This window comes from Podarcis filfolensis (assembly GCF_964270895.1).
Source record: "Podarcis filfolensis genome assembly, chromosome: 14".
In the NCBI taxonomy this organism is placed as follows: domain Eukaryota; kingdom Metazoa; phylum Chordata; class Lepidosauria; order Squamata; family Lacertidae; genus Podarcis; species Podarcis filfolensis.
In genome coordinates this window covers 7064349-7080905 of record NC_139616.1, presented here as the reverse complement: position 1 = coordinate 7080905, position 16557 = coordinate 7064349, and the positions used below count along the sequence as shown (strand labels likewise).

The 16557-nt window shown below is 46.1% G+C and overlaps 1 protein-coding gene across 2 annotated transcripts in view; it reads right to left on the bottom strand.

The window, feature by feature from the left end:
* ALPK3 (alpha kinase 3) overlaps positions 1 to 16557 on the bottom strand; it is a 71339-nt gene that overhangs the window by 33792 nt on the left and 20990 nt on the right. For both annotated transcript variants that reach the window (XM_083586159.1, XM_083586160.1), the window contains one exon: positions 6165 to 6282. In XM_083586159.1, coding sequence (XP_083442285.1) covers positions 6165 to 6282 — 118 coding nt within the window. The remainder of the gene's footprint in view (positions 1 to 6164; positions 6283 to 16557) is intronic.

Genomic DNA, 16557 nt, shown 5'->3' with positions numbered 1-16557 from the left:
GCAATATCTGGAGGGCCACAGGTTCCCCAAGTCTGCTGTAGGCAGGTTTGGAAACTGGGGAGCCTTGACCTAGATCCAGCCCTGACCCCACCAACACACCCATTGCCAATCTACAGACAGAAGAGGGGTCTCAGTGAAGCGGTATTTGTGTGGCAATAGTAGGAAGCCACCAGGAACTCTGTGGGGCTTACTTCTGAGGACACATGGCTACGATTTTGCTCCTTCTGTAGCTTCATTCCAAGAAGCCAAGAGACATATCGAAATCCATAATATACAGCACAGTCCTGCACATGTTTACTCAGAAGTCCCACGGAGTTCAGTGTGGCTTACTGGAGAAGTGCGCACAGAACTTCAGCACACAGGGACATCTGTCGTCGCACCTAAGTGCAATATCAAGATGCTAATACTTAGCATTCACGCAGTACTACCAAGGGTTCAAATTGCTTCGCATGCCTTCCCTAGTTCTAATCCTCACAAGTACCCAGTTATTAGCAGAAATGGAGGATCAAGAAGATCAATTAAAAGAGGTGCGGGAAAAGGAGACAACAGGTCAGATAAATAGTCAAAGCTGGGGAAGAATATAGGAGAAACACTTTGAAAATGTTGTCTAAGGATAAAAGAAAATTATTATTAGTTTGGAGATGGTATTTAACACCAGTCAGATTAAATCAAATAAACAAGGACTATTTGGTGTTATGTTGGAGGGGATGCCAGGAAACCAGCACTTATGTTCACGTGTGGTGTATAATTTTTTGGGCAAAGGGTGTTTAAGGAGATAACAGAAATCACTGGGTTAAAGCTGACCAAAAGTCCAGAGGTAGCATTGTTATCAATTCACGATGGGGTGGAAGGTTTGCAGGCTATGAAGGACTTGCTCACAAATTTATTGACAGCTGCAATAAAGAAGGCACAGGATTGTAAGAATTGGGTAAGAAGGCACAGGAGTGTAGTCTTGGCTGCTATGCTACTTACTGTAGTCAGAATTACATAAATGCTATGCTAGTTACTGTTGTCAGAATTACATAAACAGATTTACTTTTCATTTTGAGGAGTGGGAGAGATGCTTAGTGCCTTACTCTTTTAAAAATGGAAAACAGCACCACACATGTCACATATTGAACTGATGCGCTAATGCATTTGAATGGGCACTTGCTAGATTACCTCAGGAAAGCTAATAAACTGCAGCTGGGCTGTAGATAAGCCCTGAAACCCCTCCTTTGTACAGGCTGCCCTCTTTGCACATTCTTGGACAGCAATGCGCATGCGCCCTGGATCGTGAGTGTGGATGTAGGGATTAAACCAATACTGAAGGAGCCAAGAGACATTTCCTTCTCGGTCAGCCCAGTTTAGGAGAATGCCCATACACAGATCTGTGGTAGACAGGGGTGGGCAAATCTGTCCATTTTTGTTCTCTCCGTCTCTCGGTTTCTTAATCTCAAAATCCAGTTCTCCACATTTTTGCAGGGTTATTTTTTTTAATCCTCATGATATTTCATCAGCATTTTAGTGGAAAGTTCTCCTAGAATATACATTTTTAAAAATACAGTTTTGACTAATAAATGCATTTTTGCAAGCTGTTTCCCCCTGTGATGTATTTGGGCAGCCTGTTATCACTTAATGGCCCCTGTATCGGGAAGTTTTTAATGTCAGATGTTTTCTTGTGTTTTTAATATTTTGTTGAAAGCCGCCCAGAGTGGGTGGGGAAACCCAGTGTTATGTACTGAGTTGAATAGGATCCAAATTGCAGCAGTCTGATTGGTCCTAGAACAATAGGATTCAGAATGCAGTGGTCTGATTAATCCACAGGAGCCACCCTATCCAACTTTAGGTGGAAGTGAAGCCGCACCTGATTGGCCTACAAGAGAATCCCGGTATTAGCCAATCACGTGGCGCCCATTATGGAAATAATGTATATAAAGCAGATAATTCGGGGGGACTTGAATTCCTCACTACTATGAGCTGAATAAAGAGAATGAAATCCACACTCGACTCCAAGTATATTTCACCCAGTAAGATGGGTGGGGTATAAATAAATTATTATTATCATCATCATCATCATCATATTATTATTATTATTATTATTATTATTATTATTATTATTATTATTATCATCATCATCATCATCACCCCCACCCCCACCCCCACTACCACTACTACTACTATTTAGAGGGCTGTTACCAGGAAACTAGTCTAGCTATTCCAGGAATTGAATCCATGCTGTATCTAGGAACTAGAAGGGGCTCAGGCATGCAGCCGACCCCCTCACCCAAACTCATAACAATATGTGGAATGCCAGCATTCAACATCTTGCATCTCTAACACAGACTGCTCGCCTTTTTATATATACGGTTGAAACAACTTGGTGTTAAACACCATCCAAAAATCATTTTATACAAACTTTGCTTGAGCCTTACATCAACAGTCCCATTTAACACTGCCGTCCGAAGTATTGAGTCTGGGCGGGGAAGTACCATCAGGGGGAAATCAGGAGCACTATGCAACTGGCAGTACGGAGTTTGCCGCACACGACAGTCACAGTGCTGGCTCCCACACCATCACTAACATCATCTCAAATGACAGGACCGCTTCAGTGTGCAAACATGTGTGCCCACATTTTCCAAGTTACAAGAAAGGAGATCCCGACTAAACATCAGAAAGAACTTCCTGACAGTACGAACTGTTTTACAGTGGAACGGTCTCCCTTGGGAGGCTGTGGAATCTCCTTCCTTTGAGGTTTTAAAGCAGAGATTGGATGGCCATCTGTCATTAATGCTTTAAATAAGATTCCTGCATTGCAAGGGGTTGGACTTGATGACCCTTGGGGGTGAGGTGTCTCTTCCAACTTTTCGATTCTATCACCCTAGCAACAGAAAACAGGCGCTTTAGTATTGCGGGGGGGGGGGGGGATATAGTTTTTGTGCAAGGGACCATCCTTAATGAGGAAAAGGTATAATTCATTATAAGCATTTCTACAGCATCCTTCGAAGGGACACTGGTGGCGCTATGGGTTAAACCACAGAGCCTAGGACTTGCTGATCAGAAGGTCGGCGGTTCGAATCACCATAACAGAGTGAGCTCCCGTTGCTTGGTCCCTGCTCCTGCCAACCTCGCAGTTCAAAACCACATCAAAGTGCAAGTAGATAAATAGGTACCGCTCTGGCGGGAAGGTAAATGGCATTTCCGTGCGCTGCTCTGGTTCGCCAGAAGCGGCTTAGTCATGCCGGCCACATGACCCAGAAGCTGTACACCGGCTCCCTCGGCCAATAAAGTGAAATGAGCGCTACAACCCCAGAGTCGGCCATGACTGGACCTAATGGTCAGGGGTCCCTTTACCTTTACGGCATCCTTCAACAGGAAACCCCCAGGGCCATTGACATAAAAGAAGAATTACAAAACAAATCAGAACACTAGAACATTTGGGAGAGACAGGTAAAGCAATCCGAACCATCCTAAGGCAAAGGAAGTGAGCTGGGAAAAGAAAAAAGTGGCTGAAGCAATATTCTTATTTTTATTTAATTTATGAATCACTTGATACATGCATCTCAAGGTGGTTTACAAATACATCATTTTTTTTAAAAAAAATTAAAATAGTTTTTAAAACAGTGCAAACAGAATGCAGAAGGTACATATGGGAAGGCTTCACTGATCAAACGCCCCTCATCTCAAAAAGAGCACTGTAGAACCAAAAAGGGGGCAGAAAGGGGAAACCCTAATGATTGGGGGTTCCTCCCGCAGAGGGAAAAGGCTGCAGCGTAGAAACATAGGAGTGGCTCTCCTGGATCAGTCAAAAGACCCATCTAGGCCAGCATCCTTTGCTCACAATGGCCAACAGGTGCCCATGGGAAGCTCAGGAGAAGAAACGCAGCAGCACTCTCCCCACAGATGGTTTTCAGCGGCTGATATTCAGAGGGACCCTGCCTCCAGTTGTGGAGGGAGAACTTCGCCATCCTGCCTAGGATACATGGACAGCCTTATCCTCCAGGAAATTGCCTCACCCTCTTCTAAGCCACCCAAGGTGGTGACCATCACAAAAACTGGAGGGTGGTTTTAGTTTAGAGAAAAGGTGCCTTAAGGGTGATGGGGGAGACATGACAGAAGCTTATATAATTGTCCTCTAAAAACACTAGAATAGAACTCAGAGTCATCCGAGGAAACTGACCGGCAGAAGATTCGGCAGAGACAAAAGCGGGCACTTCTTCACAGGGCAGGCCGTGAATTTATAGAATTGGCTGCAATAAGAGACAGTGACAGCTGACAGCTCAGATCAGGAGGGGAGAACCTGTGGCCCTCCAAAGGTCGCTGAGTTGCAACTCCCACCCATCGCTGACCACTGGTCGTGCTGGCTGGGGCGGCTGGGAGTTGGAGTCCAGCAATATCTGGAAGGCCATATGTTCCCTACCCCTGGCTCAGATGTCTTCAAAAGGAGACGAGGCAAAATCACGCAGGGGACGTCTGCCAATGGCCACTAGCCACCATATCTTCAATGCAGGGCTTGGAAAGGGGGAGCCTGCACTCAATACCATTTTCTGGGGAGCAAGGGTGGGCGGTCACACGCTTCACCCCATTTGCAAGCTTCCCAGAGGTATCTGGTGGAGCGTTGCAGAAAGCACAACACTCTGCGACAGTGCACTTATTTCACACGAGGTTCCCCACTCCTACTGATATGTGAATGGGACAGGCACATGGCCATTACAGTGGTACCTCAGGTTAAGAACTTAATTCATTCTGGAGGTCCGTTCTTAACCTGAAACTGTTCTTAACCTGAGGTACCACTTTAGCTAATGGGGTTTCCCACTGCCGCCACTGCACGATTTCTGTTCTCATCCTGAAGCAAAGTTCTTAACCCAAGTTACAGGGAAACAGGCAGAGGGCCTTCTCGGTAGTGGCACCCGCCCTGTGGAACGCCCTCCCACCAGATGTCAAAGAGAAAAACAACTACCAGACTTTTAGAAGACATCTGAAGGCAGCCTTGTTTAGGGAAGCCTTTAACGTTTAGTAGGTTATTGTATTTTAATATTCTGTTGGAAGCCGCCCAGAGTGGCTGGGGAAACCCAGCCAGATGGGCGGGGCATAAATAATAAATTATTATTATTATTATTATTATTAACCTGAGGTACTATTTCTGGGTTAGCAGAGTCTGTAACCTGAAGCGTCTGTAACTTGAAGCGTCTGTAACCCGAGGTACCACTGTATCTGGTTTGCTCCTCTGGGCCACCAACCAAACCTGGCGGAGAATCAGGGAGGAGAGGACTATTGATGGCTACTAGTCGTTATGTCTAGGCTCTGTCTCCATAGCTAGAAGCAGCTGTGCTTCTGAACACCAGTTGCTGGAAACCACAGAAGGGGAGAGGGATCTTGCCCTCAAATCCTGCTTGCAGGTTTCCCACACACAGGCATCTGGGTGGCCACTGTGAGAACGGGATGTTGGACTAGGTGAGGATGTTGGACTAGGTGGGCCATTGGGCTTATCCAGCAGAATCAACTTAGGTTCTTAGGTCTTCTGTGAAAAAGAAAAGGGAGTGTGCAGAAATGGCAAAACTGACCGGAAAAGTGAGAAATCAAGATAACAAACTTTTTCTTGAAAGAATGGAAATGGTTTATTGAATATTTACAAATAAACTTTACACAGATAAGAACATTGGCAGGATTCTTGTGGTAACCTGCAGTTTTATAAGAGTAGATATTTAAGAGTTTTATAAGAGTAGATATTTAAAGTAGAAGAATAAATGAGCAAATTAATTTGGGTTTGCCGAAAGTATTAAAAATAAATTTAAGGAACAACAGAAAGAGGGGGAAGTAAGTTGAGTTATGAAATGTTAAAATGATTGTGAAATTATTGAAATGTATAAAACTGAAAATCATCATCATCAAAAGGAGTGACTGGATCTCTGAAGCATGGCTTTTATTCTGTTAACTGCCCTGAGACCCCCGGGTATATAAATTCAGATAAGAATAAGAAGAATAAGAATAATGGCAGTTCCATGGATCTGGGAATTTGTATCTCCTCATGCATTTGGCCTTGAGTCCAGGAAGTGATAGAGGCCTGAACAGATTGTATATTTCAGAAGGCCAATGTTCCTCAATATTCAAACCAGCCACAGCTAGCTAACAGGTATCCCCAACACACACACAAACACATACACATACACACACACTTTCCTTACTTGTACAACTGCAGCGTGTGTCGGTTCCCATGACGAAAGATCTCGTACTTTGGCAAGCCACAGTATCGGTCCATCTCTTCATCATCTTTGTACCAGGTCACTTCCGGTTGTGGGTAACCTGATTAGGACATGACAAATTAGCAGGAATTGGGGCACGGGAGTCAAGGAGCGCATAACCCCAAGATGAACATCATTCCAAGGTGCATGCAGGAAAGTCTCACATTCTGCCACATACAGGTTGATACCAGAAACTTCTCTGTTCTGCATGGCTCTCCTGGTTGCAAAAGAGAGACTGATTCGAGCTGCAGAAGTTTGGGAACGTGGTCCAGTGTTTATAGGGCTTGGGCAAAGAGAGGCTGAGGCAAAGAAGCAGCAACAAGGGCTGCAACTGAGCACGACTAAAGGAAAAGTCCGGGATCCCCCGCTGTTGCTTGAGGCTCAAGTGGCCCCGGAGGAACCGAGTGCCTTCCGTCAGCTTTGGCTGGTGCTCCAGCTGTGCCCCAATCTGGACAGGGATAACCTAATTTCTATGGCTGACACTCTGGTAAACTTTAGGTTAGATTACTGCACTTTGTTATATGTGGGCTGCCTTTGAAGGTGGTTCAGGAACTGCAACTGGCCCAGAATTTGGCAACCAGGTTGCTCAACGGGGCAAGAAGGTCTGAGAACGTTAACTCTGATCCTGGCCAAGAACCGGCTGCCAATTAGTTTCTGGGCCCAATTCCAAGTGTTGGTTTTGACCTTTGAAGTCTTATGTAACAACAACAACAACAACAACAACAACAACAACAATTTATTATTTATTATTTGTACCCCACCCATCTGACTGGGCTTCCCAAGCCACTCTGGGTGGCTCCCAACAGAATATTAAAACCACGATAAAACATCAAACATTAAAAACTTCCCTAAACAGTCTGCCTTCAGATGTCTTCTAAACGTCAGGTGGTTTTTTATCTCTTTGACATCTGATGGACGGGCGTTCCACAGGGCAGGTGCCACTACCGAGAAGGCCCTCTGCCTGGTTCCCTGTAACTTGGCTTCTCGCAGGGAGGGAACTGCCAGAAGGCCCTCGGTGCTGGACCTCAGTGTCTGGGCAGAACGATGGGGGTGGAGACACTTTCAGGTATACTGGACCAAGGTCATTGAGGGCTTTAAAGGTCAACACCAACACTTTGAATTGCACTCAAAAATGTACTGTGGCTCATGGCCTTAATACGTCAAGGACCACTTTTCCCATATGAAATGACCTGGACCCCAAGATTGCTGTCCGAGGTCTTGCATCATGTGCCTCCTCCAGGGAAGTTGCAGAGGGTAGCAACATAAGAATGTGTATTTTCTGTGGTGGCTCCCCACTTGTGGAATGCTCCCCCAAGAGAGGCTTGCAAGGCCCCAGCATTACCTATCTTTAGGCACCAGACTAAAACTTTTCTTTTCCACAAAGCCTTTGGCTTCTAATTATCTGTAGTCTTTTTCAGTGAGTGGATATTTTAATCCTGCCTTTGCTGCCTAATATGCCAGTTTAAAAAAAAAAAGTTTTATTTTATGCTGGTTTTAATAATAAATAATAATAAATTTTATTTATATCCCGCCCTCCCCAGCCGAAGCTGGGCTCAGGGCAGCTAACAACAATCAAAATAATCCAACATTCTAAAAACATTCATTATAAAATTAATTAAAATCAAATTAAAATCAAATTGATGGCAACCATTAAGCAAAATTCTGTGCAGATTGCCAGAGGAGGAGGTCAGGCTGCGCCCTGACCAAAGGCCTAGTGGAACAACTCTGTCTTGCAGGCCCTGCGGAAAGATGTCAGGTCCCGCAGGGCCCTAGTCTCTTGTGACAGAGCGTTCCACCAGATTGGAGCCGCGGCCGAGAAAGCCCTGGCTCTAGTTGAGGCCAGCCTAACCTCTCTGTGGCCTGGGATCTTCAGGATGTTTTTAATGAATGATTTATTTATTGTTGTAAGTCCCTTTGATTTATTCTGTAAAATTGTGCAACTAATAAGCTAAATAAACAAACAGCAACAGTAATAAAAATGTAATGGCGCCTGTCCTCCCCCCGCCCCCAAAGTTACAATTCTCAGAGTGGTTTAATAATCAATAGCTTTTCCCACGGAACTCTGGAAACTGTAGCTCTCTGGGAATGGGGGTCTCATATCAATCAGTATCCTTAGCAAACTACAGTTCCCATAATGCTTTGGGGGAAGCCATGGCTGTTTAAAGTGGCACGATATTGCTTTGCATGCATCATGCAGATGAGGCCCAAAATCCAGAGATTTGGGGGAGACAACAGAGGAAGCGGAAGGATATAAAGGCAGGAGTAAAACAAGGAAATAATATTCCTGACTGTCTAGATGCAAAAGGAGGGTAGGTTGACCCAGACTTACAAACGTTGCGTCAAATGTCCAGATTGCAACTGAACCACATGCTAAAATATCTCCCAAAAGCAGGTTAAATTGGGACATGGCAAGTTGCGATCTAGACGTATCAAAAAAAGAAAAAACAAACTACCCTCTGAAACCTGATTCATCGGGATTCCAACATGGCCTGCCCAAGTCAACCTGTGCTTAAATTAATTGCATGTTAAGGTGAAGAGGAAACCCCTTTGCTGCTAAATCATATGGGAGGTTTTACACCATATGGCAGTTTTTCACCCGTCGGAACAAACAACCGTTCGTAAGCATGACTTGGGAAGAGTGTAGTGCAGATCAGGTGATCTTTTCTTGTCACATCTGACATAAATGGGCGATGAGAACATCCCCGCTGTTCTAGGAAGTGAGGCTGCTTTGGGGGGGGGGTGGAAACCTAAGGTTAAAAAACAGACACTTAGCAGTGGACCAGAAGCTCCATGGAGAACCAAGCATCACAGTCTGTAAACTGAACCCAAAGTTTCCATTGGACAGAAGCAACAGCAGTTGCATCACAGCCTGCTTGTGCCCTCCAAATGCCATTGGATGACAGATGCCATCTGCCTTTTTAGTACAATGACATCATGATAACATGTGTGACTGGCTGCTTCTGAGCCAAACAGGCTATATTCTTGCTAGGATCAGCTATGGGCATACGGAACTAAGATGGGCCAGAGGGGAGGGGAAGGAATCGCTCGTCTCTAAAGTTGCCTACCCCTCCAAGGAGAGTTAAAGTTGCCCGCTTGCCTTACAAAATACAGGATTTTTTGCTCTATAAGACTCATTTTTTCCCTCCTAAAAAGGGGAAATGTGTGTGCGTCTTATGGAGCGAATGCAGGCTGCGCAGCTATCCCAGAAGCCAGAACAGCAAGAGGGATTGCTGCTTTCACTGCGCAGCAATCCCTCTTGCTGTTCTGGCTTCTGAGATTCAGAATATTTTTTTCCTTGTTTTCCTCCTCCAAAAACTAGGTGCGTCTTGTGGTCTAGTGCGCCTTATAGAGCAAAAAATACGGTAGCTTCCTCTGGGTCCAGTCCTCCCTGCACCAACAAGTAGAGAGGGCACAGAGAGACTGCTCCTGCAGTGTAGCTTTTGCACCCATAGCTCCTCATGGAGCATGGACTGGAGAACCTGTGACCTTCCGGACAGTGGAGGCTGATCCATGAGGGCAAATGGGGCAGTGCCCCACCAACCTCAGCCTGACCTCACAGGTCTTCCTCCATATTTGCATCCAGTCTAGGGGATGGCATTGCCTGCCAGCTTCTTCCTGCTTTGGCACTAGATGGGCCAACCACCAACTGCTCACCACCACCCATTGATTGAATCCTCTTCAACTCATCCGTGGCTGGCCCTCACCTAAATTCCTGGGACACACAGCTACTAGAAGATCTTACCCTTTGTGTTCTCAGCATGGAACTCACTAGGGGCAAAACTAGAACAGATTGGCTTTGTTTGTCCTTGGCTCTGGGCTCCAGCTACTGCCAGGCCCTCTGTCTTCTGTCTCACTAGTCCCAATGGGCACCATCCACCCCAGATTCTAGGCAGTTTTGGGATTCCAATACCCATCAGAACCCAGCATGGCCAATGGTCAGAGGTGATGGAGTTGTATCCTAGCAACACAGGTTCCCCCACTCCTTCCTTATAGCCTAAATGTCCCTGGGGGAACTGAGAGGACATTTGGGATCAGTGTGTGGTACACAATGCTAGATATGCCTTTGACTCAGAGGAATCCAGGCTCATATTTCCCGACTTGCAAGCATAAGACTCGGGAGCCGATGATGCTTGTCTCAAATGCGCAACGAGCATCACACTCCTGAATTCTGATTCCCCACGGAGCCCCCACCCCACAAAAAACAACAACCTCATCTTGCCAGCCAGCCATATTTGCCCACCTCCGCCCCCCCCCCCCCGGGCCAATCCTAGCCTCCTAACAAACAGGAGGGAGGGAAATACAGCAAATAATCCCTGGGAAATGTCGTTTCCCCAAGGACTACAGCAATTTAAGGGACCGAGCAAGTGAATGTTGGCTTCGGAAATCAGTTTGGCTTGCCTCAGAAATCATTCAAGCTATTTCGTAATGTTTGAGGAAAGAGTTTAGCTTATCCTGAGCCGAGCCAAAGTGAGCAAAGAGGGGAGCTTGCCCGTAGCTAATTCTCAAGAGGCAGCATTTCTCCAGCAAGCAATCTGCAGGCAACTGCTGCCTTCTCCTGCCTCTGGATTCGAGAAAAGCTCAGGCTGCATGGATCCACCCAAGGAAATCAGCTCAATCCCAGACAGTTTCATCCTTAAGTGGCTCTTGAATAGTGCCCATTCTGGGAACCGTGCATAAGCTTGGATCATATTCTTGCAAAGCACATTCAGCATCCCCTCTAAGCTTCAGGGATGTTTGCACAGTGATAATTACAGCTTTAAACCCGAGGCATTAACATAAGACTCGTTTCCTAAACCCATTCCTATTGATTTACACACTGTTTGCACTGTGGGGGGAAAGCATCCAGGGAGCAGCTTGGTTTTCCGCTGTGCTTCCCTGGTTATCTCTGGTCCACAAGAGGGAGGATTAAGCTCCTGCCAGAACGCGAACACACACACACACACACAGCCGCTGAAATAGGAGTCAAACTTACAAGATACTGAATGACTATAGGAAACCAATTTGGAACAGTTCTGCAGCGACTTGTCCAGAAGAGTTGGATTTTTGGATTTGATATCCCGCTTTATCACTACCCGAAGGAGTCTCAAAGCGGCTCACAATCTCCTTTCCCTTCCTCCCGCACAACAAACACTCTGTGAGGTGAGTGGGGCTGAGAGACTTCAGAGAAGTGTGACTGGCCCAAGGTCACCCAGCAGCTGCATGTGGAGGAGCAGAGACACGAACCCGGTTCCCCAGATTACGAGTCCCCTGCTCTTAACCACTACACCACACTGGCTCTCCAGAGGGCCTTAAGGTGGTAATCAAACAGACTAAGGATCTCCAAGGTCACTCACTGGCTCTAAACTCTGACTTAGGGACTGTAGAAAAATAAGAGGACCAGAACCTCTGGTTGCCTCTTGCTCCATGCAGGTGCGCTTTGGGAATATAAGAGGTCAGCTTTGTAAATAGGAATGCAGCTCTGAGGACCTACACACACTATGCAAATACACAGATGTATCTGACTGCCGTTATTTATTTCACACGGCCTTTCTCGTAACCACAGAATTGCAGAGCATGGATTTGGAGGCAACCAAAGAGCCAACAATGGCTCCCACACCAGAGTTTTCGCAGGAGATAGGGAGGCCAGATGCCAAGGAAAACAAGGCTCCTGCGCCCTTTCAAAGCCGTGCAAAAGAATTTCAGGGGTGTAGATTTACCTGCTGAAATTCCCTCATCTCTGTAGCTATATAGAAAGGGGCACATGCCCTGTCCTCTTCCACATCTGGTTATGCAGTTGTTGGGACATGGACTGGAAAGATGCAAGTCCAAGTCTTCCTTCAGCCATAAACCACACTGGGTGATCTTGAGCCACCACTGCTTCTCAGCCTGGTCTACCTCGCAAAATTGTTGTGAGGATAAAATGAGGACACCCACCCACCCCAACGTGCATAGGCAGGGCAGGATAAAAACAAGTGCACACATGTGCAAACAGGGGACGATTGAAACCTTGCCTGCTTTTCCTCTCCGGAGGTGCCTGCCTCTCTCCTCCCAGTTTCCAAAACCAGCTTCTCTCTCTCGCAACTGTCCTTCCAATTTGCCACAACCAAGGTGACCTCCAGCGTCTCTCATTCCATCCTCTCCCTTCCCCTGCTTAGGTCTCGGCACTTGGGCGAAGTTCAAAAAGTTATCTCAGCTCACAGGCACACACCGCCTTGCAGAGAGGCCAGGCCAGGGCTGCCTGGGGGGCCGAAGTCCCCTCACACAGAGAGGAACGCACAAGAGAGCCCCACAAAGAGAGAGCAGGGCTCTCTAGCCAGATTTGGAGCCATCCTCTGCACTGCAATGAATCCTAGGCAAAGAGTGCAACTAGCCAGGAAGCAGTTCTGTTGCAGCAATGGCTTTTAAAAGATGCAATAGTAGCTCTTTTCCTAACTTTAATCCCCTCCTTTCGAGGCTTCAGACCAAAATCCTTCGCCAAGCTTTCCTGGAGGTGCCAGGGCTTGAATCTGGACCCTTCTTTCCTTTGGGGAGTTATAGGGAGAGAACTATCCAAACGGTATAGAAATTTATTCATGTATGTGACTACAGCGGCAAGAATGTTACTTGCCCAAAAATAGAAAGAATAAGAAGTCCCAGCAAAAGAAGAACGGATACAAAAAACTTATGGAATATGCAGAACTGGCGAAACTTACCGGGAAAAATAAGAAATCAAGATGACAAACTTTTTTTATAAAAGAATGAAAATGGTTTATGGAATATTTACAAATAAACTGTAAACAGACAAGAACATTGGCAGGATTATTGCAATAACCTGCAGTTTTATAAGAGCGTGTATTTAAAGTGGATGAATAAATGAGTAAATTAATTTGGATATTTAGCAAATAAAAATAAAAATAAATTTAAGGGACCACAGAAAGAGGGGGGAGAAAGTCAAATTTTGAAATGTTAAAATGATTATAAAATGATATGAAATGTATAAAATTGAAAATCATCAATCAATCATCTGGGACCTTTTGCCCGCCAAGCAGATGTTCTACCCTTCTCCAATTAAATCAGAAAGAGATATTTGCCAACAACTCTAACTGGGGTAGCAACGGGTCCATTTCCACATCAAATTGCCCATTAAAACCATCCTTTCAAAGGTGCCCTGGGAGGTGTGCCTTGCCCCTACCAAGATCTCTGACTGGTCCACGCGGACACGGTGGCTACAGAATGCAAAAAGAGGCCAAAGTGAAGCGAAGGGCCGGCCGGTTTGCCATCCCTGCCCCTTCAGCAGTTCTTCTGGCCAAGAATCACAGGAGTGACGTGGTCAGAGAGAGCTGTAATAGGAGCTGCCTCTCCCCGCCCCCCCACCGCTCCCCCCCCTCCACCGCCAGCATGTGGAAGATCTGCCCAAGAACTTGGTTAGACTGTTTCCCTCCAGGGACTCTGATTACATCTCTCAGACACATCGCCAGTAGTCACAGGTGCTACTGCTGGGGGCATTCTCTATAACTGAGGATATCATGCACAGATGAGGCTGCCAGGTTTGGCGTGGGGGGAAGGGAGAAACCATGCGCACACTGTGCATATATCATGGAGGGATTCCCACTGTACACACCGTGTACACACCATGCATTTAAAGAACATTTAAAGTCCTCTCCTGCCCAGGAATCCTGGGAACTGTAAGTTGCGAAGGGCGCTGGTAATTGCAGCTCTGTGAAAGGTAAACTACAGCTCCCAAAACTCTTGGGGGCATGTTTTGAATCTGTGGTGTGTACACAAGCCCAAGACACCCCTCCACAGGTCCTTGTGCATGCATGATTATTTGTGCTCACGATGGTGCTGGGAGGGGTGTTATATGTGACCCCACTTTCAACACTGTTTGCACCTGCAAAAGCTTTGGGGCAGACATATCGCTTTGTTTCCCATCAGTGCAGACAGTCCAGTAGAAATCTACCCACAAGTACTATTGTTCCACTCTGAATAAACCAACCATCTAGAGGAGCCCATAAACCTGAGAAACTCATCTGGCCCATGAGCCTTAAACTGCTCAGGACTGCAATACCTCAAGGAGCTTCTCTCCATATGAACCTACCCAGACCCTGAGATCATCTTCTGAGGCTCTTCCTCGTGTGCCTTCTCCTCGAGAGGTCCAGAGCATGGGTAGGCAATCTAAGGCCCAGGGGCCGGATCCAGCCCAATCGCCTTCTCAATCCAGCCCACAGACGGTCCGGGAACCAGCATGTTTTTACATGAGTAGAATGTGTCCTTTTATTTAAAATGCATCTCTGGGTTGTTTGTGGGGCATAGGAATTCGTTCATTTCCCCCAAAAAATATAGTCCGGCCCCCCACAAAGTCTGTGGGACAGTGGACTGGGCCCCTGCTGAAAAAGTTTGCTGACCCCTGGTCCAGAGGGTGGCAACACAAGAAAGGGCCTTCTCTGTAGTGGCTCCCCGTCTGTGGAATGCTGTCCCCAGGGAAGTTTCCCTGACACCTTCATTACAGACCTTTAGGTGCCAGGCAAAAATATTCCTTTTTAACAAGGCCTTTGGTTGATCTGTTTGATATCCTATACCCTTTTAAAATGTGGCTCTTTTCTTGGGGTGGGGGGTATTGGGTTATACTTTTTATTCAGATTATATATGTTGTGATCTTTTCTGTGAACTGCCCTGAGACCTCCGGGTATAGGGCCATATATAAACTCAATAAATAATAATAATATTTCCAACGTGCAGGCAGCAAATGTCACAGGTGATATAGCTCAAACAGTACCATCCATGCACAAGAGCAAAGTATCAACAAGCTTTGGGAAAGCACCAAGGTTTGCAGAAGTTGAGAAAAGTTTTTTGGGAAACCTTCCTAGGAGAGGGAGAACGCAGCAATAGCCCCATGCTCAGCAGCTTCTGAATTTTGACTTATGCGGGGGCAGAAACCCACAAGAAGAACATATGAAGCTGCCTTGTACTGAGCCAGTCCAGACCATTGGATCCAACTAGCTTAGTGCTGTTTACACTGGCTGGCAGCAGCTCTCAAATGTTTTGAGCAGGGGTCTCTCCCAGTCCTTCCCAGAGATGATGGGGATTGAATCTGGGAGCTGCTGCATGCAAAGGCAATTCTCTAACACTGAGAATCTATTTACAGGTAGGTAGCCGTGTTGGTCTGCCTTAGTCGAAGCAAAATAAAAAAATCCTTCCAGTAGCACCTTAGAGACCAACTAAGTTTGTTATTGGTATGAGCTTTCATGTGCATGCACACTTCTTCAGAAAGCTCATACCAATAACAAACTTAGAGGGCCTTCTCGGTAGTGGCACCCACCCTGTGGAACGCCCACCCTTCAGATGTCAAAGAGATAAACAACTACCTGACATTCAGAAGACATCTGAAGGCAGCCTAGTTTAGGGAAGCTTTTAATGTTTAATAGGTTATTGTATTTTAATATTCTGTTGGAAGCCGCCCAGAGTGGCTGGGGGAACCCAGCCAGATGGGCGGGGTACTATATTATTATTATTATTATTATTATTATTATTATTATTATTATTATTATTATTATTACAGTGGTACCTCGGGTTACATGCGCTTCAGGTTACAGACTCTGCTAACCCAGAAATAGTACCTCTGGTTAAGAACTTTGCTTCAGGATGAGAACAGAAATCACGCGGCGGCGGCACAGCGCAGCGGGAGGCCCCATTAGCTAAAGTGGTGCTTCAGGTTAAGAACAGTTTCAGGTTAAGTACAGACCTCCGGAACGAATTAAGTACTTAACCTGAGGTACCACTGTGTTATTATTATTATTATTTGGTCTCTAAGGTGCTACTGGAAGGAGTTTTTTTATTTTGTTTCGACTGAGAATCTATGGCCTTTTCCAGGAGGGAAGCAAAACTGTTGCTTTTAAAGTAAATTGTTAGCCATCACAGCTGCAGGAAAGAGCCTGGAAACATGCCAGCCATTTCTGCTTGGAGAACAGAGGACATCCAGCTTAGGAACCCACACAATCCAAGCAGGGTAGCCAAGGTGGGGGCTGTGCTGATGGGAGTTGGAGTCGAGTGATCTCTGGAGGACCCCACCTTGGCTACCCTGCTTGGATTGTGTGGGTTCCTGGGCTGAGAGAGGGGGTGAATACTCTTGGGGCCACGGAGTCTTCAAGCTGGATGTCCTCTGTTTATTAAATTAACATCCCAACCTTCCTCGCAGAAGAGCCTGGGGCAGGCTGACCATCACTGTTAATTTAATAAATTCAAAATTAATTAATCTCAGGAGTGCCAGTCCAACAACATCTGGAGGAGACCATGCCCATGAGATGCAGATGTTTCTTAATTTTTATCTGGCAGTTTTTTGGGGGAAATCCAGATTCCTTGCATAGAGGAAAGTGCCCTT